General features: G+C 37.1%; 1 protein-coding gene across 3 annotated transcripts in view; it reads left to right on the forward strand.

The window, feature by feature from the left end:
• LOC105831067 (GPI transamidase component PIG-S) overlaps positions 1-24,627 on the forward strand; it is a 293,030-nt gene that overhangs the window by 140,111 nt on the left and 128,292 nt on the right. For all 3 annotated transcript variants that reach the window (XM_036293075.1, XM_036293076.1, XM_036293077.1), the window contains exon 3: positions 10,820-11,017. In XM_036293075.1, the coding sequence (XP_036148968.1) occupies positions 10,820-11,017 (198 nt within the window). The remainder of the gene's footprint in view (positions 1-10,819; positions 11,018-24,627) is intronic.

The raw sequence follows: 24,627 nt of genomic DNA on the forward strand, positions 1-24,627 counted from the left end.
ATTAGAATTTAACAAACTGACAAGTTGTCAACATGCATGCACAATTGCTGTCAATGTGACAAGTTTATTATTCCTCAATGCATGCATTTATAATTTTATAAACTCATGAAGGTTATTTGCTCTCCTGATGTTAACTTCGTTTCACGTTAAATTACAATGACAGCAAATTGTGGGCAAGTTCACAACATACATGCAGTGCATTAATTTGCCCGATATGCTTAATCTCGCTTGGCTATCTGGGTCACTGAACTGCATACACAGGTAGATAGGTTTACATAGTATTATATACATAGATAGAATACCATAGAATCGCATATACACACAGATAAAATACCATAGAGTCGCATACATTTGTATATACAATACATACGCACGTAAATAGAATACCATTGAGTTACATGCCCACGTAGATAGAATACGATAGACGCGCATGCACACGTAGATATTACTAAACTGCATATACACGTAGATAGGTTTACATAGAATTATATACGTACTTAGATAGAATACCATAGAGTCGCATATACACACAGATAAAATATCATAGTCACATACATGCTTTTATTCATATCGATAATAAATGTCATTTATGATAAGAACTTTTGTTTTATTATAACATATTCTTATTAAGTTTTTATAGAAAACCAACTTTTATTATTATTACATGTTATAAAGTATATAAGATGGGAAAGATTAGTTAAGAAAGATCATGCATAATAGATATGATAACATAAGATACAATTCGGTCTATGTAAAATTTCGCAAGTGTGATACGAAATATGTGATTCAAAATCATTGGAAATGATAACTAAAAATCACCATTGGAAATGATAACTAAAAATTTCTATCATAATCTATCTGTCATTTTAAGCAGGGCGAGTTTCAGTTTTAACGTTATGTATTTTAATCCTCAAAAGTTATTTACAATATGTACATGTTATCTACAAAGATGTGTTTTCACGTGCTATTCAGCTGGTTGATCAGCTGTTTGCGCGGCGCGTTCCGTGGTGTTCGAGGGGCGCGAGATGCTACGGCGGTAGGCCGCACGACGGGGCGCTCGAGCTCCGGGACTAGCGCAGTGTGCGGCGCGGTGGGGCGGCGGTAGTTCATGTTCTGGTAGACGATGCGCGGTGTGTGCGGTGCGCGACGGGTGATTCCGCGAATTTTTTCTGCTGGTTATGCCGAGAGTGGGAAACAGTACGCGGACTCCCGAAAATCTTCAAGAGAGGCGGAGAACTCTCCATCCCGATAGTCCGTCCGTTTTGTGAAATGGAGTGAGCAGCGGCCGAGAACCCTCGGCGGAGAACTCTCTACCCTGTTAATTGTTCGAAAAGGTCTTCTCTCGGTATCGGGCGGATCGGTGTGCCGGATGCCGGTGGATCGAGAAAGTTGCCTCCACCGGAGCGGCCTTTTATACCCGCTCGGATGGAGATTCGGGAATCCCCGTGAGTCTTGGGGTCCCTCCGGTTTTCGCATCTTGGCAGTCGGAATGCTGGCGGGAGGCGCGCGGTCGTCGGGGCCGTCGTTGTCTCGCCGATTTGGTAGGATGTTTTTATTGCGTGCCGATGCCCGTATTACGGTTCGGCGTTTGGACGGCCGGTCGCGGTCGTTGGTCGCCCGACGGGTGTGGTTCGTAACACAGATAGAAAACATTTAATATAAAGATAACGGGATTATAAATAGTAGCAAAGATACTAAACTGATTTGTCAACAGGTGAAGTATTGGGATTTAATCAAGGACGCAAATTTGATGATTCCCAAGTGCCTATATAGGGGCGTTGAGTATTTTGCAAACCTTCTAAATCAACTACTAACAACCCAGATAGCCAAGCGAGATTAAGCATATCGGGCAAATTAATGCACTGCATGTATGTTGTGAACTTGCCCACAATTTGCTGTCATTGTAATTTAACGTGAAACGAAGTTAACATCAGGAGAGCAAATAACCTTCATGAATTTATAAAATTATAAGTGCATGCATTGAGGAATAATAAACTTGTCACATTGACAGCAATTGTGCATGCATGTTGACAACTTGCTGTCAGTTTGTTGAATTCTAATGTAGAATTTTATATGATGTCAGAACAACAGACAGTTTGCGGAAACACCTTGGCTTTAGTTTGATAAAATTAATAGGGAATAAGTGACAGCAAAATAATACGTTGCCTTTATTTGGCTATCTTGGAAGTAGTTGTAAATAACGATCGTTTCGGAAAACTTTACTTATTTCGTACGGTCCCTTAAAATGCGGAATAAGTTTCCGTGAGGCGTCGGTAGTGCTGTCAAAATTACGAACCATAACGAGATCTCCCACTTCATATTTTTGTGGGATTTTATGTTTGAAATCATACAGCTGTTTCTGCTGAGACTGACTTTTGGAAATTTGAGTTACCTCGCGTCGTACATGAGTACATAAATAATCGCTTAACCAATTAATGGGCTCTCTTGAGTTTGTCGTTTTAGCCGGATATAAACGTATGTTGGTAAACGCATCTACAGTAAAAATGTACTTTTTAGTTAATATACGTGAGTCAACTGGGCCAAAATGGTCGATATGTACAGTTTCAAACGGAACGCTATTTTTTTCTATGGGATGTAGCCGTCCTTCGACTTTGCCTGACGGCGCGATGGGGCGAATAAATTGCATTTTAGGCATCGACGTATAGATCGCATATTTTGCGTATATTTGGAAACCAGTAAGTGTGATGAATAGAGTCGACCATCTTGTTCACTCCAACGTGACCTCTTTCATTGTGATAATGGAAAAGAACATGTGGTTTCATCTGTTCGGGTATCAGAAATAATAAAGTATTTGCATGCTTTTTGTATATTAATCCGTTCCTTAGTTTGAATTGAGAATCATCCGTCTTTTTTAATCTTTTGGCTATTTCCTGTGTTCGGAAATCTCGGTTTTGACAGACTGTTAAATTCCATTTAAACGGATTATTATCTACTACGGGGATTTCAAATGAGCGACTTAAAGCATCTACATGACACATACGTGCGCCCGACCGGTATTATTTGAAAGTCGAAGCTCTGTAATTCAATGCTTCAGCGGGCAATTCGTGAGTTAAGATCTTGTTTCTCGAGCGTTTCCGTAACTGTGCTACAATTTGATATGATAGTAAATGATATACCCTGAAGATAATCTTTAAACCTACGTAAAGCGTAGACGGTCGCGAGATTTTAACTCGAAGCTATGGTATCGAGATTCAGGTTCTGTCGTATGCTTACTAAAGTAAAAAAACTGGGTGCCTAGCCTTGCTAGCCTGTTTTTGTAAAAGAGTAGCCCTGAACCCGAGAGAGCTAGCATCGCAGTGGAGTTCAGTATATGCATGCGGATTGTAGATGGCTAATATCGGGGCATTTATTAGTTTAGGTTTTAAAGCATAAAAGGCATCTTTCTCTCGATCCCCAAATTCAAAAGTTCCATCCTTTTAAGTAACTGACAAAGAGATTTAGCGATAACCAAGAAGCCTTCTATGAATCTTCGGAATGCCAGCTCTAGGAAGCTTTGAACCGCTCTAGTAGTTTGAGGTTTGGGAAAATCGCGAACTGCTGCAATACCTCTGTGGTTCGGGCTTAGCTCTTCTACAGTTATATGATATCCTCAATAGTCAATGTCGGTATATAAAAATACGCATTTATCAAGACGCAACTCGAGTTCATTTCTAATTAATGTTTTAAGAACAGATTGCATTACTTGTATATGTTCGGTCGTGCTTTCCGTAGCTACCAAGATATTATCCATGTAGATAATTACACATCCAGAATTTAATAGTTCAGCAAAAACTTTGCATATAAAACATTGAGGCGCTGAAAACATTGAGGTCCTATCTTTAAACCGAATGATATAACTAAATATTCAAACTGGCTTATTGGAGTAACAAAAGAAGTGAATTTAATAGATTCTGGCCATTGCGACATAATAAAATCCATTCTTTAAATCCATGCAACTAAAATATCGTTTGCCTCTGAGCCGTCCTAACTGATCCTCAATTAAAGGCAGAGGATAGTTGTCTCGAGCAATAATTTTATTAAGTATAAAATCGACGTACATTTGAATTTTGCCGTTTTTCTTTCGTGTGAGTACGATGGGAGATCGGATGAGCTTTTCCGTATAACGTCTCGAGTTATTAAATCATTGATTATTTTACTAACCGCTTCCCGATCTGCGTATGAAAGCCTTCTAGGACCGAATTGGATTGGGTTTTATTATTCTTTAATTCTTCTATTATTCTTTAAAATAATACGGGCTTTGGCTTTTACCTCTGAAACCACCTTTTTTAGGCGAACCGGCTTAACATAACACTCCACAAAGGTTTCTTCTAACGCTACGCGATCCGCAACTGTGGCATCTGGATTGACTTAAGCAAACGATTCACACTTCTATATTTAGAATTTCCGACATAGCTTTATCGAGAACCGGACTCTATGAAAGTCTATATCCAAAGCTACATAACGCATCGCGTCCTAACAGCACAGATGCGGACATCGCATAGTCTGAGACTACGCTAAAGTCTAACATACACATATCGTCGTCCATAACTGTACGCAGTCTAATGACTCTCTTTATATACACTTTTGATCGGTTTATTCTGTTGTATCGTTGCCATTCCTTCGTAGCAGGTCGCCATAGTACGTCGCACACCAACTGCTGCTTAATAAGATTTACCAAACATCCAGAATCAATCCGTTCCGTAGATCTGCACGTTTCCTCCAACACAGATAACTCAATCTCTTGTTGAAATTCATCTCGGGGCTCCATGTACGTATCGATAAAGCAAACCTCTGTATCATCTTCTTCAGCCTCGTTTTTCATGTTGCGTCCGTTTATCACCGCTTCATCTTTCGAAGCCTCTTCAGCGTTCACACAGCCGATTTGTATGCTGGATGCTCTGTCCTTTGTCTGCGAAGCAGTGTTTCCGTTTGATTTATCTTTCAACTAAATTTCGGGCGTAATGTCCAACTTGGTTGCACTCATAATATTTAATTGCTCCTCGTGACATGGGTTTATTTTCGACAGCTTTCCTTTTGTTTGGCTGCCCTTATAGCGGAATCAATTTGTCATCTTGCTATGTTCTTGTTGCCATGTCCCGCCGGGAGGACATTGACTCCAACTTAATTTTTCGGAATCCTTTTAGAAGATTTTTTACTGACGCGAAACATTTCATACGAGCTTGGTTTTGCAGCGTCTCCGATGGAATGCCTTCAATAATGTAGTCAATCATCTCGTCCTCCACTACAGAAACATGATTTCCTAATATGAGCTTCTGATATACACAGTCATCGAAAGTTTCACTCTTCTGCCACTCACGTGCTTCAAATTGCCTCCTGAGCTCTAGTTTTGCGGGCCGTTGGTCAAACATACATGCCATAGCTGTCAGTAATTCATTTCCAGATGTTCCACTTTAGAAGGATACTAATTAAAAGCTTTGCCCTTTAACTTAGAACCGATAAGAATTCGGATGGCATTCTCTTTTAATTCGTATGTACTTTTTAATAACAGCAGCTGAGATTTCCATCGCACAAAATTAGCTCCTGTTCCATTGTATTCGCTAAGCAATTCACCGATGTTTTTAATGCTAGGAATTGAACAGGAAGATCCTCTTAAAGTATTGGACGAGGGTGATGATCTTAACAGAGTGTTTTCCCTTCTCAGTAGATTTATCTCTCGTTCCATAAGTTCTCGCTCACGTCGTAATAGCTCCATCTCAATGTTTCGTTGTTCGAAACTTCTGTACGCATCTCTGGACGGCATTTGTAGCTCATCTCCCTCGGGATGCGTTGCTATCTCGTGTACCGCTGCATTTGCGGATGCCTCCTTAACCCACCCTCCTGTAGGATTGTGCTCTTGCATCCGTGCGATTAGCTTGGCCTTTTAACCCGTTATCGGTAGTCGCTTTATTTCAAGATGTTCTTCAACTGCTCGACTGTTAATTCGCTTGGATCCATGCCGGTCGATTACCTGTTAATACGACTTTGCTCCGTAAGAATGATCCGTTCGCACGATGTCCTAACCTATAAGGCGTCTATTTCGCCGCGGTCCGTCCGCCCTTGTCTTTTCGCTGCAGTAAGAAGCGTCACGGCTTACCTTTTTCGACGGTTTCATCCGTCGATCCCACTTTTGATTGTAGGATCCCTTTGTAGTAAACCAGCACATTTGTTTCTGCGAGTGATGATTTTATTATGTGTCCGCTTACATTAAGTCAATCGCCTATGTAATAATCGCCGCGTTCATTAGATTAGGCGCTTCGACTAATATAGACTTACAACCCACATAGAAATGAAACCTCTAATAGACGTCCATTAGACGTCTACCATGGAAGTTTGAACTTCCAGTGGATGTCCATTAAACGTCCAATATAGAGCCATTAGAAATCCACAGTTCCACATTGCGTATGTCTATTAGACCTCCATTAGACGTCGTCAAAGAGGTCTATTAGACGTTGTGTGATTATTAATAGAGGCTTCACGGAACCTCGATGGATGACTGACGGATGTTTTGTGGATCAGTAATAGAGGCTTCATGGAGCCTCGACAGATGACTGACAAAATAAAAATTTAAAATAAAAATTTCATTTTAAAAAAATTATTTTTATCAACAGTACATACTAAATTTAGAACAAATTTTTATTAATTAATTAAATTTAAATTATATTATTTTATTTTAATCTCTTACTTGCCGCTGGTAGGTTTTGAACCCGGGACCTTAGGTTTACGAACCTTGTACTCTATCTGCTATGCCAATTTGACTCATCGATACTTGTTGTTGGGTACTTGTTATTGTCTACATATACCTATATGTTATAAACTAACGCAATTATATTATTTTTTATAAAAGCAATTAAATTTTGCAAAACATTAAAAATAAATAGCATTAATTAATTAATCAGTGCTTGAGTCTAGTTGCCCTTTTCGAGCCGATTCCCGAAGCGACGCCTCCTATGCCCCCACTACCGCGCGCAGCCTTAACGGCCGAACCGCCGACGCTTTGTCTCAGGAACAGCTCTGTATAAGAAATAGTACCCTGCACCACAAAATTTATTAAAATTATTTTAAGTAAATAATTTTTGTTTTTACAAACAAAAAAGTACCAATATTTTTATTACTAATTTATATTGTGTCGTATAATAATATGTAAAAACATAATACATAAATTAGAATTTTGACAATAGTTTTCTACATGTGAGGTATTATTGTTGATGCGTTTTTTTTAAGTGGTTTTTTCAGTAGGCCTAATCCACTAAAAGATGAAATATAATATATAGCTTGGCAGGAAAATAAAATTTTATATATTGTAAGACTTACAATATAGTCATTAGAATAATTTTAATGAATTTTGCGGTGCAGGGCACTATTTCTTATACAGAGATGCCCCTGAGACAAAGCGTCACGTGCGAGATCGGCGGCTTGGCCGTCAAGGCCGCGCGCGGTAGTGGGAGCATAGGGGGCGGCGCTTCGGCAATCGACTCGAAAAGGGCAACTAGACTCAAGCACTGATTTATTTATTTATTTATTATTTTATTGTTAAATTTATTTTTTTCCATAACTTTAATAATTTGATGGAAATTGCGATCTATTTAGCATTAATACTTAATTTGAAGCGTTCAAATGATTAATTAGATGGTTAACTATATAGATCATATATTCTAAGAAAAATTGAATAGTTTAGTAACATTTATTATCCTGTATTTGTTCAGTACATGATGAATTTAGATTTTGTGCATTTTTTTGTGCGCAGTAATTGTAGACAAACCTTTATTTTTGGAAACATTATCTTTATGATAATTTTTTTAAATATCAAATGGATCTCTCATTCAGGATGTTATAGTGTTGTCTGATTTTTAAATCAATTACGACACGCATGGACGATTCAAAAATCGGACAGTATTGTGATATCTTTTATGAGATATTAAGCTGATATCATTTAGCTGTGATATCATAAGGATAACATTTTCAAGAAACTTAAATCAAACTCTTCCAGATATCTCAAAGACCTCTCTTAATAGACGTCTCTGATAAATGTTACCATTTTGACCTTTCACCATTTCTATTTTTACCATCATTTCCAAGTTATCTAAATGTTTTCTTAAAATAGTTTTCTTAAAGTTTTTATTCTGGCAAGCGTGTTGTTTGGGTAACTTCCATCATGGAAGTAAATGTTCCATAGAACTATGGAAGTTTAATGGATTCCTAATGGACTTCTATCTAACTTCCATCATGGAAGTAAATGTTCCATAGAGCTATGGAAGTTTAATGGATTCTTAATAGACGTCTATTTGACTTCTATCATGGAAGTAAATGTTCCATACAGCTATGGAAGTTTAATGGATTTCTAATGAACTTCTATCTAACTTCCATCATGGAAGTAAATGTTCCATACACGATGTGTAAAGCGGTATTTTGAAATACAGGTTGTTTCAAAAAAGAATTTTTTAACAAAGTTACTGCAATCATTTCAGAAACCCTGTATTTTCGTGCGAGTTTTAGGGTCCGCGGACAAACAGACGCGGTACTTATATATGTGTGTGTGCGTGAAGTAAGAGCTTATGAGCCCGCGCGAAGCGCGAGCGAAAAACTAGTAATTATATATTCTCCTTAGTTTTTATGATTCTATAATTGAATAACTAAATAAAATTATAACTTTGATAAAATATTATATATATATATTATCCAGGTTATCATTTTTTTAAATTATTCAATTATTGAATTACCCAGATAGCCAGTTGATATAATAAAGATATTAGCATCTTGCTACGCATTTATGTCATCCCTTGTGCTGTTGTTTGCTAGCATTCGGTGTCGGAAATAAAATTCTTTGCACGTTTCAAACATTATGCTAGCATTACTTAAGATCAGTGTCGAATGTTAGCAAATAACACAAGGGACGATGTAAATGCGTAGCAAGATGCTAACATCTTTATTAGCAACATGAGAACAATTTGTGCTCATACATACATTTGTGGCTATCTGGGTATAAAGACCAAGGAAAATACTTAATTACATATAGCAGCAATAACCAACTTTTTCTACTATTTTAAATTTACTCCCTAATAACTTTATGAATTTGTCTATCGACATATACTAATAAATAAATTTATAAACTCATAATAGTTCGTGCATAAAACAGTTTTCGAGAAAGTATTCATGGAGAAATTCAGGAAAAATGTAGAAAAATCAATCATTTTTACACCTTTTTGCCGTATTGAATCCGCCATCTTACAAATTGTGTATTTGATCGAAAATGAACTACAAATATTAATCCCATTATTTTCAGTAATAATAAGCCGTTAATTGTTCGTAATTTATGAATTATTGTGGAAAAAATATGACAATTCGTAAATTTTTGCGATTTAGCTGCCATTTTTCAATTAAAATGACAATTTTGACAAATTTTAAAAATATACCCTTAAAGTACAAATATTTTTGCACCGATGGTTGCAAAAGGAGTTGGAGTTTCATACTATTTCGATGTGAAAAAAAATATTGAAAAACAGTTTTTGCAATTTTTTCGTATTTTTTAACTTAAAACTCGCCATAACTTTTTTGGACTATTTTTTACACAAATTTTGACGACAGATTCTGAAAGAGCGTAAAATTTTACGTAAGAAATGATACTTTTCAAATTTTTTATAGACCTTTAACGTTGCAAATAAAGTCTGGTATCAATCTGTCGCATACTTTGACGCATTAATATTGTTACATTTCTACAGGAAATTTGCTGACATTGTTTGCACTTTGATATTTGTCTTCAATCTGTTATCAATACTTTCAATAAATCTGCTCGCAGTTCATTATTATTTTGTTGTGTATTCTGACGACAGATGTTGCTAAATATTTGCTGAATATCTGCTGATAGTGTTTGCAATAACAAGATATGTTTCTCATTTGCTACCTTTTTGGGAACAGAATCTGTTGCTAACATTTGTCACAGTAGAAATAGTTATCAGGATGATATATATCTGGAATATGCGCTATACGTAAATGTATGTACAATGTATATACTAACAAGTATTTTTGTGAGATCCTTCTTTTATAGGTGTGTACTGTTTATGTCATTTTGAAAAATATATCGAGTATTAATCTTTTAACTTTAATGTAACTTTGAATAATGGGACTTGAATATGGCTTTCAAATGACGTATTGAATTTAACGTTTTTAATGCGTACGTGCATTTGACATATAACATTTTATTGCCTGCATTATAATCCACTTGCAAATGTCGCAAGTTTTAGGCCCATAATTTTAAATTTAAATCTTTCACGGCCGTTGCTTCTAATAGAAAGAAAATGTATACTTTTGTATACATGTCGCGTCCTAGTACAGCGTTGCGTCGACGTTAGTGTTGTCATAGTGTATGATCTTATGGTCTTTACACATACGAGCGCCCGTCTACGTCCGTTTATTGCGATGCTCATTGTCAGTCCATTTTCTATGTCGATGGAAAAAATAGTGTTTTGTATGGCGGTATCCGAACACAAAACGTATACACAAACATTAGACTGAGGTATAAACATACCCTTTCTACTTTACATTTGTACTGCTAATGACATTCTGACGCCAGCTAATGTTCCTTTCCAGTCCTAAGACTTTAAATTGATTTATGGTCGGTGTCTTGAGTCGATCCCTTTATCTGCTAAATTAGGAGATAAATTCGTATAAAACTATCTCAGTGTGACGTTCTATGGTTAATCATTAAGCAGATTGATATGGACATTTTTCTGTTTGACATTTTTATTGATCTTAATTTTATTTATTATTGTTTATATTTTTTATTTGAAATTATTTTTGATTGAGCTCAATCATTGGTTTTCAGAAATATACCAGTTGGATGTGGAATATCAGGTAATTTCCAATAATCTCTTAGCGTCCGTTTTCACATACCATGAACTTGAAAAAGTGGCCTCGACTTTCGATCTGGATGTAGGTGGCTTGCTATTGTTGGAAGCGATAAATTTGAACGACGCTGTTTTGGTTGGCTCTAAGAGAACGCTGTATTTTTCTACTGAGACCAGTAAGTTGATTGAAGCAATTAATTTGAATTAATTTCGTTCACTTGATTCAAAATTGTATTAGTATTGATGATTAGTTTATTACAAATTATATAACAACATTATTATTATAATATAGCAACAATATCTTTGTTACAATGAGAAATTGTATACCAAAAATTTAGAAATTGTATACCACAAATTATTAAATACATATTTACAACATTGGTGTTGATATGTTTATGGCAATTAGAACAATTGTTGCTTTTATTCTGAGGTAGAGAATTAGAAAAAAAATTATTTTTTAATTTTTTGATGTATGAAATAATTCCTGTTTTATATGTATCTTATTTTGTAAAGACATTCTTAAAAGTTAAAAAAATATTTGTTTTTATATTATTAATTATGAGCTTTTTTCAGATTTAAAAGAAAATATTTTTAATCTATAAGATCCCAGCAAACATAAAAGTATAACTCATAGAAATATTGAGATTCTTAGGAATACCTAAATTAAAAGGCACGGTAATGCATCGCGCCAAGTGTATGCGCAGCGCGAGACACTACCGCTGTTTCTATTACGCGAGACGTTTGCGAGAATCCGTAGTTATCGTATTTTTAATAACGACTGAATCGATGAATTTCTAAATAGGCTTAATGAATAGTTTTCATCCAATTTATATAATAAAAATGTTTTTATTTTTTCGCTACGTAACTTACAAGCGGAGATATCGCGATTAAAGTTTTTGGTAATTATATATTCAGTTTAGGGGAGGCAGCTCCGATGACCTTGACCTAGACAATTTTTGTTTTTGTCTATATTTTTGTAGTTGCTAACAATGCTCGAAGTTTCCAAATAAGTATAATTTTAGTTCCACGTGTACTAAAGATATTATCAAGAATTGTTGGTAGAAGTTAATTTATTTTCTTTTTAGATGTATATACACTGAGAAAAAAAATTGCTAGATACAAATAAATATTTCTTTGAATAGTGCTTATAACATATTTTATAGAAAATCAATAATATTTATTTCAAACAATATTTTCTAAATTATAGAAAACTAGTACTTGTTTTAAATAAATATTATTGATTTTCTATAAAATAATGTTAAAATTTTTTTTGTAAGACGTCTTAAAATTTTTAAGACGTCTTTAAGACGTCATTGAGACGTCTTATGTCCCGATTTTCGACACCCTAAAGACGTCTTTAAGACACATCCTAAAGATGTCTTTGAGACACATCCTAAAGACCTCCTTAGCGGAAAAATTTCTACAAAATTCTAAAAAACTACACAAATTTACAATAGTGTTCCAATTCTAGCATTTTCTGTAGCTTTTACGGAAAAATGCTAGAATTGGAACAATTTGTAAATTTTTATAGTTTTTTAGAATTTTGTAGAAAATATTTCCGCCAAGGCTATTTGAAAGACATATACTAAGGACAAGTCTAAAATCTGTATTTTAGAAATGTCTTTTATACTTCTAGAAGACCTTTTCTAGAATTCTTTTTAGATATTTATAAAAGTTTTATACATCCACGCAGAAGTCCACAAAGCTTTCTCCGAGAACAGGTACAAAAATCCGTGGAATTCTCTCCATCAGGATTAAAAAAATCTGTTACGTAGGCTCTGAGAGGATTGAGAGCTCACTACGATTGCTATCGTAAGTTAATCTGTCACCGTAAGTGATCTTATATACTCTCAGGATGTAATACATCACGAGAAAGAGAGCACCGCGTCGTCGCCTATAGCGACGGTTACGCGAATTACATCGCGGCTGTTGCGACTGCGTCTTTAGGACGTCTTCTAACAATGTCTGAAAGATATCTTAAAAAACAGCTTTTATGTCATCTTTAGGACGTCTTCTAACAATGTCTGAAAGACGTCTTAAAAAAATGTTTTTATGACGTCTTTGGGACATTCTCTAGTAAAATTTTAAGACGTCAGGAGAAAGACGTCTTTAAGACGTCTTCAAGACATGCATGTTGGGTGGGTTATGTAATATATTATATAAAATTATTCCAAAAAATTATGTTACTATAATATGTATATAATAAAAAATAATTAATAATTGTACACGAAATGTAGTTTCACATTTTTATTTTAACATTATTAGTATTTCTATTAACAGAGTATTTTTATATTAACATTTAATATTAAAGATGGCTTTATACAATTGTAGGTAATTAATTATATGAACATCAACATACACGCATGATATAAAGACAGAGAGAGAGAGAGAGAGAGAGAGAGAGAGAGAGAGAGAGAGAGAGAGAGAGAGATGTCCTAATTAATTTTAGATTATTTACAACTTCTAAAAAATATTACAATTAGTAGCTTAATCCATTTTTGTTGTGAGAGAATCATGGAGTTGTTTTATCCAGATCAAATGCACTCAGATATAATGTCCTAAAATATAAGACCAACAGATATAAGATAATCAGAATTGAAAATCAAATAGAAAATGGGCGAACAATACATATTACTCTATACTACATCTGTATGAAATGTAACTTATAGAACTAGTAATTAAAATTGTGTACTTCGTATATTCAAAGAATTTTTAAATGAATATTTATATTGTAAAATATTTGTACGTGTGACTGCTGTCGCTTCTTCTAACGGTTTTTAAATTATTTTTCATAGTCATTGTCAAAGTTAAAATAACATACTATATTGTGGGATCGGTAGCGGGTATCCGAACCTAGTCGCTATCTATCGATTGTATGCAAGCGAGTACTCACGGATGCGTTGTGGCGCGCGAATCGTGATCCTAGATCGATGCCGAGAGAGGGCGGCGAGGAAGCAGAAGTAGTGGTGGGAAAGCAGTAGATAACAGCGGCCCATGGCAGCAACATCTCTCGCTATATTTTCTAATAAATAAAAGTGTATTACAATATACCAAAAACTTGCTACATCTTTGGGGGCTTGACGCGGGATTGACGACGATCCGAAGTTGAGACGCTGTAAGGTTAAAACGACGCGGGATTGACGACCCGAAAACTAAGACGACGCAGGTTACGACGAGTAAAGACGACGCGCGAGCGAAACAACGTACACGCCGAACGAACGAATAGAGAGCGTACGTGTCCTTACACTCGATGACGACGATAGTAAGGGAACCAAAAAGTTTCACTGTGCCCGAATTAAGAGAGATACTGAAGAAGAGGAGAGGTCTCTGTACGAAAAGCATTAAGGCTGAGCTCATAGCACGATTGGCGGCCATAGATCCTCGCGGTGAGTGGCTACGCACAGCGGTAACGACGAAAATGCCGATATGATGATGGTTGACAACGATGACTCACACGGTGACGATGTTGAAAATCGGCAAGGAACAACGGACAAAGACAACACGAATGGTCATGCCGAACGGAAGTGAGAAAGCCAGCCATTCCATCGAGAAGAAGCCGAAATTTTAACGCGTCAATGCGAATTGTATCGGCGGGAAAAAGAGTTAGTAGAAAGAGAGCTTGATCTGGCGCGACGCGAGCTCGAGCTACTGCGTATGTCACAACGAAGCGAGTTGCCATGCGAGAACTACACGACGACATCGATAAGAAGTAATAACCGAACTCTGAATAATACGACGAGTGCACCCCCCCCCCCCCTATGCCGTATACGAAGATAAATGTGACTGCAGTGGCTGATCTTCTCAGCGATTTTACGAACATGCAGAAGATTTTGAGACATGGGAAAGGTAGGTGCGCTTCTTACGAACGGCATATAACCTTGACGATAATCTAACTAAGATCTTGATTGGCACAAAGCTTAAAGGACGTGCGTTAGATTGGTTCCATTCCAAGCCAGAACATATAGCAATGACGCCAGATGAGTTACTCGATGCATTACGGGGCATGTTCTATCATCGACTGAATAAAATTACGCTGAGACGACGTTTCGAGGCGCGAATGTGGAAGAAAGGCGAAACCTTCCATGATTATGTCCATGAAAAGGTGATCATGGTTAATCGAATCTCAGTGAGTGACAACGAAATTTTGGACTATATCATCGACGGCATCCCCGACATGAGTCTGCGGGATCTTGCACGAGTTCAAGGATTTGCGACGCGGGAACAGATGCTATAGGCATTTGAGGAAATACGACTAGAAGACAGACGACTTCCAGCCTCTTCCACATCGAAGGTCCACGATAGAAACACGACGAAGAATAAAAGTGATAAAAGTGCAAAGAACGAAAGTAGCGAGAAAAAGACAGTGAGTGCCGAAAAGAAAAGCGTGCCGGCGAAGCGATGCTATAATTGCGGTGTGAAAGACTATGTCAGCGCGAACTGTCCACTGAAAGAAAAGGGCACCAAGCTTCGAGTGCAGCGAGCACGGGCACATCGCAACTAATTGCCCGGGCAAGCAAAAAACAGCGGCGAGTAGTTGTGCGGTAACTAACCTATCGCGACGTAAACATCCTAAAGATGTGTTGATTAACGACGCTCCGGTGCAGGCGATTATCGATACCGGAAGCGACATAACTATAATGCGAGCGGACGAATTTATTAAGATAGGATCGCCGAACCTTGTGCGTAAACAAATACCGTTCTGCGGAATCGGCACAGAGCAAAACATGACGATTGGGGAATTCCTAGCGCAGTTGACAGTAGACGAAAACACTTACGCGGTAAATATACATGTTGTCTCAGACGAGCTGTCACAATACGGGTTATTAATAAGAAAGGACTTTCTCGATACGGTCGAACTGAATGTCAGGCTAGGTGTTCCTACAATTAAACCGATAGATGCTGATAGTAGTATTCCAGCAGAAATATGTCAAATTTCTGTAGATTACGAACCGGAAGATAATTCAGTAGATTTATTCTAACTGCATGACGAAAGGATTAGCGAACGATTGCGAATGTTAGTGAGTAATTACAAGCCGGAACAAACGCGTGAGTACGGAGTGTCGGAGTACGGATGAAGCTCATATTAAAAGACAATGAGTCGGTTAATCTAAGACCGCGACGATTAACCACTAACGAGAGAGACGAAGTAAATAAGCAAATTGATGAGTGGTTAACGGACGGAATAATACAGCCTTTGGTCTCTGATTATGCTAGCCCGATCGTTTTAGTACAAAAAAAGACGGTTCGACGAGGCTTTGTGTAGATTACCGTTTGTTAAATAAGAAAGTCGTCAAGGATCGTTATCCTCTTCCGTTGATGGAAGCTGGATGCATTGCAGGGTGCGAAAAGGTAATTATTCACCTATACGGAGCCACCCCCGATTTCAATGTCCTTCACATATGTCATCAGGGACATGACCCTGAGTAATTTTTCCTTATAACTTAATCGTCGGTCATTATTCGTTAAAGAGTTATTAACAAAAAAAGTTTGAAAAATATTCATGTAAAATAGAACAACACACACACACACGCACGCACGCACACACACACACACACGGGAGGGTGCAAGGGTGGGCTTTAGCCCCCCTTCCGCATCCATCCCGTCCAAGTCGCTAACTCATGTACATTGTATTCGAAATCTGCAAGCACATGTGAACTTTACTTTGTGCAGTGTGTGTGTGTGTGTGTGTGTGTGCGCGCGCGCTCGCGCAAAGCATTTTCTGCATCACATGGGTTTGCGATTTTCCACGCAAAACGAGATGCTCGTAAAAATACGTATATAGACATTTAAAATTTGCGCATAGTTTGTGTTAGACAAAGCAGGCGCTTGTGGCCAAGAAGCATATAGTCATAATTTATGAATATTTAGATGCGATCCGCTTGATTGTGCGCAAATGCAACGTGTACAATCAAACGGTGTGCAACTTTATGTGTCCAATAGCACGGTGTGCAATTGCAATGTGTCCAATTGTACTGTGTGTTATTGAACCCGTTAGAAACACACGAGGGACGGGGAAAATTATATATGCACTGCGGTCTATTAGGTCAAAAATGTATGAGAACTATTTTGAGCGGTAAAAAACCAGTCATCGATACTATTTACGGATTTATTTTATCGACATTGGAACGATGCTCAGTGATAAATGTATCGACTTGCACAAGAACGATGATATCGCAAAATCGCGCAAGATTCGATGTGTAGCGCTGCCAGTAGACGTTAGTGATGCAGCCAATAAACGATACGTACAGCAGAACGTGAAAATTTTAAAGGATTGACAGGATGAGGTCGAGAGGAAGATTGAGACGCTCCAAAGTAAGGTGGAAATTATAGCTCATATGCTAAATGAGTTTCAAGGACGGCTTAACGCGGTGACTCGTCGTGCACAGTAAATAAACCAGTACATTGAATATATGTATCATTTGTGTATAATACTTCGAGCATGTCTGAGAAACAATTGCTGGTAGAAGAATTCTATGCTCTGGCGAGAAGAAATTTTCCTCAAAAACGTGTTATAGTTCGCAGATACGATAATCTGTAATAGGCGGATGTGGTCGATATGCGTCCTTACATGCGATTTAACCGAGGTTATCACTGCATACTTACCGTTATCGATGCGTAGCAAGCATGCCTGTACCATACCGCTCAAGACCAAGAATGGTAGCGAAGTTGCTATTGCGTTTCCAAAGATAATTCGGAAGGATGGGAGATGTCCGAGAAATTTCCAGACCGACAAAGTTAAGGAATTTACAACGCAAACGTGCAGAAACTACTGCAGAGATACAACATCAACCACTATTTAGTATATTCTATAATGAAAGCAATCAATTATCGAATGCTTTAACTGTACATTGAAGAACGACATGTGGAAGCAATTTACACTCAATGGAAATTATAGATGGATTGATTTACTGCTGCATTTCGTCTCAGAGTACAACGCGTGAAAGCATTGAAATATTGGCATGCGACCCATCGATGTTACATCCACAATCGCTAAAAAAAACTCTTAATTACAGTGTATAGTCACGTAAAAATTGCAGCATTCGCGCGATTCAAAGTAGATAACTCGATACGCGTCGGTAAATTCAAGACTGTTTTGAGAAGGGATATACACAAAATTGGACTACGGAGATATTTAAAATTGTCAAGGTGCAGAAAACTAATTCTATGACATATCTACTGGAAAATTTCTACTCACAAGGGAACCTTGTGAACCCGTAAATTCTGATTTTAATGAAACTTGGCATAAATGTAGAGGGGGTGAATACATGAATTTATAAATTTTTAGTTGGAGCCTAAAAACGGTATGAAGGGGTAAAACCACCCTTCAAAGTTGAGACATTTTTGCGGTTTTTTGATATATCACGTAAACTAAACAAAATATTAAAAAAATGTTTCATACAAAAGTTTTACAGCATAAATACCTCCATTTAACTACGCTATTCATTTTTTGGAAAAAAAAAAAAATTTTTTTAATAAATAGGATAGTTAAATAAAAGTATTTATACTGTAAAACTTTCGTATGAAACATTTTTTAATATTTTGTTTAATTTACGAGATATATAGAAAAATCGCAAAAATCGTCTCAACTTTGAAGGGTGGTTTCACCCCTTCAAACCGTTTTTGGGCACCAACTAAATATTTCTAAATTCATGTACTCACCCCCTCTACATTTATGCCAAGTTTCATTAAAATCTGAATTTTCGAGTTTGCGAGATTCCCTTGTCAGAAAACTCATCACTGGAAGATTCTACGAATATAAGCTGCAACGCGACGTGTATCTCGTGGAAAAAATATTGCACAGAATGGGTGATAAGGTCTACGTAAAGTGGTTGGAAAAATTAACAATTAACACAATTCTTGGATACATAAAGACGATATAATTTAATACATTTTGAATATATATATGCATTTTTTATTCATCTTTTTTTATATTACAAAATTTCATATTACACTTTTTTAATATTACAAAAAATATATAAAATCTTTATTAATAAGTATTAAATCTTTTAAATCCTTTGTCCTTATATAGTATTTTATTATATTATAGTAACTACACTATAATATATATTCGCACATGGTACTAGTGCTTATTCCAAGTTTGCATCTTCAACCGTTTTCGAGATATGCATGTTTTAAGATTTAATTAATTAATTAATTTATTTATTAATCTGAAGACTTCTGATAATACTAGTGTTTAGTCCAAGTTCGCATCTCCAACTGTTTAAAAGATACGCATGTTTCAAGGTTTAATTAATTAGTTGATTAAATAATTTTAGATAAGCATTGACCCTCTGACGTTCATTTTGCAATAATCGGAAATTAATTTATCACTCGGTTGATGAACAACAGCATTGGACGCCGAGCATTGCGCATGCGTTAGCGCCGCGCCCGGCCTTCTGCTAGTAGAAAGGCATGCATAACTTCATAAACTACATTTTCATGATTATATATCTTCGATGTTTGGTCTCCTATAATAAAAATCAACTGAAACATCGGGGAAATTATCAACTTAAAATATTAAACGAATTTAGGGATTATTTCTATGAATTTGAGAGTTTCGTATTGGTTATGCTATTGATTAGAGAGTCAGTATCAAACCACCTTACGGGGATCCTAAAGTCGTCTGCCTTATCGACATTTTTTATTTAAACTAATTTTTAATTGGTTTTATAGAATCGTAAAATTCTTTTACAGAATTAAAGTACGTATCAAATCTATGGGAATACAGTCGATTTTATATCAAAAATTAAAAAAATTATTTTTAGTACGTAGAGTTGCTTCACTTGATGACAATATTAGTGTACAAAATCTACGATTTATATTGTGACGTTGCAGTTCCGCTGCCGCGTCGCAGCGTCCCTCCGCCGTCACAAGGCCCGAGCTCACGCTCGAGACAACGACCGGGACATGTAGGGAGCGCATTACGTTTCTCGACGGACCGTAGCAAGAATATTATTTGTGATTTCTAATTGTATTTTTGATTTTGTATGATGCAAACTCAGGCGCCTCACTCCTTGAAAACAACAAAGGACGTTTGCGCAGGAATTTGACATTGGCAGTGGAAAACAAGAGATAGCGACGGACCGTTGAACGGCCCGACTACAACGGGAGATCAAACCTCGCCGTGGACCGCCGCAGAAAAACGGCATGGCGAAGAAACTTGACGAGGCGACCCAACGAAGGTTCTGTGATTCGGGCGAATGCGGAGGACTCTTCAGCTTTAACAAACCTCTCGTATCGGTCCCGAAAAGATAAGACGCACCGAGAGATCGCTAGGGAGGATGAACGAGGACCCCGTAATTAAAGGACGCCTCGCAGGATTGAGCCGCGTTGCTTGCGAGCTGTCGCGAGGCGCGTGACGCGCAACCCTTATTAGCTGAAGCCACGCGCAGTCAAGTAGCATCCCCTTGCGTAAGGAGTGACATCGATGCGCCATTAAGCGTACCTCCGCTCGATCTCTTTCATGTGAGCTGTCACCGATCGCCCGACCGTCTTCGAGAGTAAGAGAGAAGTTTGCGTACCGCAAGAAAGAAAGGTACGAGCTGACTGAGCAAAAACCTTGGGAGGTTTTGTCTGAGGGACAAGGAAGCCGGTGAGGCTGTCTGAAAACTTCGTGCTGATATAAAGCCACTCGACGAATCGCGTCCACGTGCTGGGGTTGAACTCATTAGTGTTGAAGTGTGCGCGTGGATGCACTCATTAGTATTGGAACGAGTGATCGACGCCCAAGCGTGGCGAGCCGCCGAGAGTTTGTGTAGGCTAAGTTTCGCGTAAAGTAGACGCGCCTGCAGAAGATCGTAGCCCCAGGTGACGACAGGGAAGAGCATTTGATTGCGAGCCGGTAGCGCGCCCGCCATTGTGTTGCACCCCCGCAGCGCGTGCTCGTCGCCTCTTAATGCGTGCCTTGTATGTTCGTGTCGTATTTCGCGTGATTGCGCATGCAGGATACGCGCGGGGTATCTAGTGGAATGCTTTTAGACAGAAAACATTAAAAACTGCGGAATAACTCAATACAGCATGAATTTAAATGAAGCCTTTTGGATTATCTTCTAATTGATATTAAAATCAAAGTTTACTTCTTAAAAATGTACGCTTTTTAAAAATTGTTGAAAAATTTTGGAAAAGGCGTGTTTTTTCATAATTTTACGTAAATATTTCAATATCTCAAAAAGTTATTAAAATTTAGCGCTGAAAATATGTAGCTTTATGTTTTTGCAATTGCTAAAAACAAATTTGATATTATTTTTTCAAAATTCAAAATGGCGGATGCAGGATGGCGGTTGCAAGCATGAAAATCATGTTTTCTTAGCAAAAATCTTAGCTAAATTGTAAAGTATTTTTCGTAATCGTACAAGGTAATTATAGTTTAAATAAATATAACAGCAAATATACTGTATAATTTTTTATACGCATTTATAAACATTTATAAACATTTATAGGATCGGAAAAGTAACTATTGGAATCTTCACTTTAGGTCAAAAGAATATTTTAGACGTATAAAAATGTTATTTGTTTATAACAAAATTTTAGACTTAAAACTTGCGCAGCCATTGACGTTGCTTGCAATAGAAAAGGTTTCCGGATACAGCGTCCTGGTACAGCGTTGCGCTGACGTTTCGCAAACGTTGCAGTTTGCATCATCAAAGCTAGGATCTCCGATACTGAGCTTTCTTAGATTGTAACCGTTCTTATATACCTCTTGTTCTGGTGGTAGGGATGATGGTGAGGAGAGGGGACGGAGTTCTTCGTCCAATAGTAGCACAGTTCATTGGCCTACCATTAGTCAACTGTTCGCCAATCTTAGTACAATATTGGCTTACTATTTACCACTTAATATGTGCTGTTCGAAAATGTTTTTAATTGATTAATTTTTGGGGGTCAAAAGAACATTTTAAGCGTAAAAAAATTTTTTTTTAATTTGTTTAAATAAATTTTGTTATTGTTACGAGCCGGATTTTCCCATCCGACCTCGTAACCGACTTATGTAGGCCGCGATTAAGCATGCGGCGAAATATAATATGTAGCAAAATAATAAGACCGCACAACTCTGAGCGCAACAATGGAAAATGAGCGCAACGGCCTAATTAGAGCCAGATAATCGGAATTCGGATGCAGCAACCTTGCTGGATAACAGGAACGCTGATCGGCAAAAATGCATCTTAATCCAGAAAACTGGGATAAAAAGGAAAAGCCCAACGCCAAGACGGGCTCAATCATAACCAAGCTGTCGCGTTAGTCTGTCGCATAATACTGTTATAAAGTAATTCATAGAGTGAAGTTAAACTGTGGAATAAAGTGGAAATAATAACGTTTCGTAACGTAAGTGCCTTTATTAAACCCCAGTCCCTGAGAACGCGTAACCAAATAAACAGAGTGGCAACGGTTGAAAACAACAGTGATTCGACTCGAAGTAACTAATCTATAATAGAGTCGATAATAAAAAACCAGAGGTGCAAGGCCCTGACGGAGGACGGATCCCCGTCGTGCACGAAGCGGCACGACGCTATAAACAAATAAAAAAATTTTTTTAGGCTTAAAATGTTCTTTTGACTCAAAGTAAAACTTCCAATAGTTACTTTTTACGCGCTGGTTCAGTCATGGGCAATAACGAGTACAGACAGATAAATTGTTTATAACATTACTACAGCAAAATAAAAAACATTTTGGCAACGTAATGCATCATTTTCGTTTAATTTTTGCCGTACAACCAAATAGCGCTATTAGTTTTTCATAAAAAATCGATTTTTGTGAAATTTGTTTAAACAAATTTTGTTATACACAAATTACAGAAATCGACTTTTTAAGAAAAACTAATAGTGCCATTTGATTGTACGGCAGAAATTACCTGAAAATCCTATATTACGTTGCCAAAAATTGATTTTATGTAATATTTATAAAATTTTCGTTAAATGTTATGTTATGATTTGGAAAAAAATCTAATTAAGGTACATTTTACAAAAGTAGACCTCTATTTACAACATCTATACGTTCGAATTGCAAAAAAATTAATTTTATTATAGAAGTTTAAAATAACGCTTATTTTATCTCTGTACCAAGTGAAAAAATTTTTTGTCCATTATTAACGTATATAACCAACTTATTTTTATTTTTACTCAAATATTATAGTATCATTATAAAGTACACATTCTAGGCTTTAAAAAGCATACCTATAAAAGTATTTTATGATTTATCTTAGTCTTGAATATTCCAAAACAAGTTGAAGAACTTATGAAAGAAATACGATTTCTTTTGTGTTACGAATTTTTGAAGTCTTGCATTTTGCAAAATTTGTAATTTTTTATAATCTACAGAGTCTTTTAATCTCATAAAGTATCATATCAAGAATAATAGTCTTATAGTTTTAAAGCGATTTGAATGAATTTATAAAAATGGCAATCGAAATACTGGATCAAGTCGAGAATTTCGTATAACAAGACATTATACATATTTTGATTACTAATATTCAAAATGTAATTTTTGCATTAAAATTACATTAAACTTCTAGTTTAATGTGTTTTATCAAAATTAATTGTTTTTAAAAATATTGTTTTAGTTGGACGGATACTAGGCACTATTTGTGCAGAGCGCGCGGACTCACGCGAGTGCTCCGTACTTGCCGCTACTTAAGTCACTAACGAAATGGCAAGATTTTCAAAAAATTCTGCCACTTTTAATTATGGTTTTGAAAAAAAACTTTATGAACATTTTTATATAAAATTTCCTGCTTTTTCCTTCAATTTACTTAGCACTCTTCTTAACTCTTCCCTTCCAATATCTACCTCCTTACCTATTCTTCCTCTCCCCTCTCCTGCTCCATTCACCACTCTTTCCCCTTCCCAATAATCTTATGAAGTGCTCTTTCTATTCCTCCATAGCAATCCCCTCGTTTACTCTTCATTTCTTCCTTCTTTCCCTGTTTACAATCTCCCATACGTCTATCTTTCTTCTAGCCTCCTTCACCTACCTCTCCCACTTGTCATTCTCTTCCTATTTCTTCTTTTCACATAATTCTTTGTACTCCCTTCTCTTTTTCCTATAGATCTCTATCTTCCCCACCCCTCTTTTCCACTCTCTCAGCCCTCTCCTCACTTCCCCTTTTTTCTCTCTACAATCATCTCATCACCCGCTACATCTAACTATTCCTCTACCTCTCTCTCTCTCTCTCCACTTCTTTTATCGACACCCTTATTTTCTCCTCTAACTCTTCCTATTCCAGCCCTTTCTCTCCTCCACTCCATCTCATCTCCTCCATCCTTTTTCTAAATGTCTCGCGTCCCTCTCTATCCCATACTCTTCTGCCATCTTTCCTCTCTCTTCCTCCCCTTCCACCCTTCCTTATTTCCTTTTATGGTTATCTCTAACAGTTGGTGATCCGAATCTACGCACTCTTCCATCTTCAAACTTCTCATTCTCTCCTTCGCCTCTCCTCTTCATTTCCTTCGCATCTCCTCCTTCCATCTTCTCATTAAATTCTCCAGTTTCCCCTCTTCACTCAATTCCCTCTTCCCTTGCACATTTAGTATACTCGAAATCCTTTCAATAGCAGCACTACTCCCTTCCTCTTCCTCCCTTCCCTCCTCCTCCTCTTCCTTCTGCTCTCTCTTTCTCTTCATTTTCTCTAGCATCTCCTCAATATTTCCGTAACTTTCTCATCTTTCCTTCCTCCTACCCCTCCCTTCCCTAATCCCTTCTCAATCTTCCTTCCCCTTTCCTGCGCTCACTTTTACTATCTCCCGAAATCCTATCCTATTTTCCTCTATTATCTCTATACTCTCTGCCTAAGACT

This window comes from Monomorium pharaonis, chromosome 10 (assembly GCF_013373865.1).
Source record: "Monomorium pharaonis isolate MP-MQ-018 chromosome 10, ASM1337386v2, whole genome shotgun sequence".
Classification (NCBI taxonomy): Eukaryota; Metazoa; Arthropoda; class Insecta; order Hymenoptera; family Formicidae; genus Monomorium; species Monomorium pharaonis.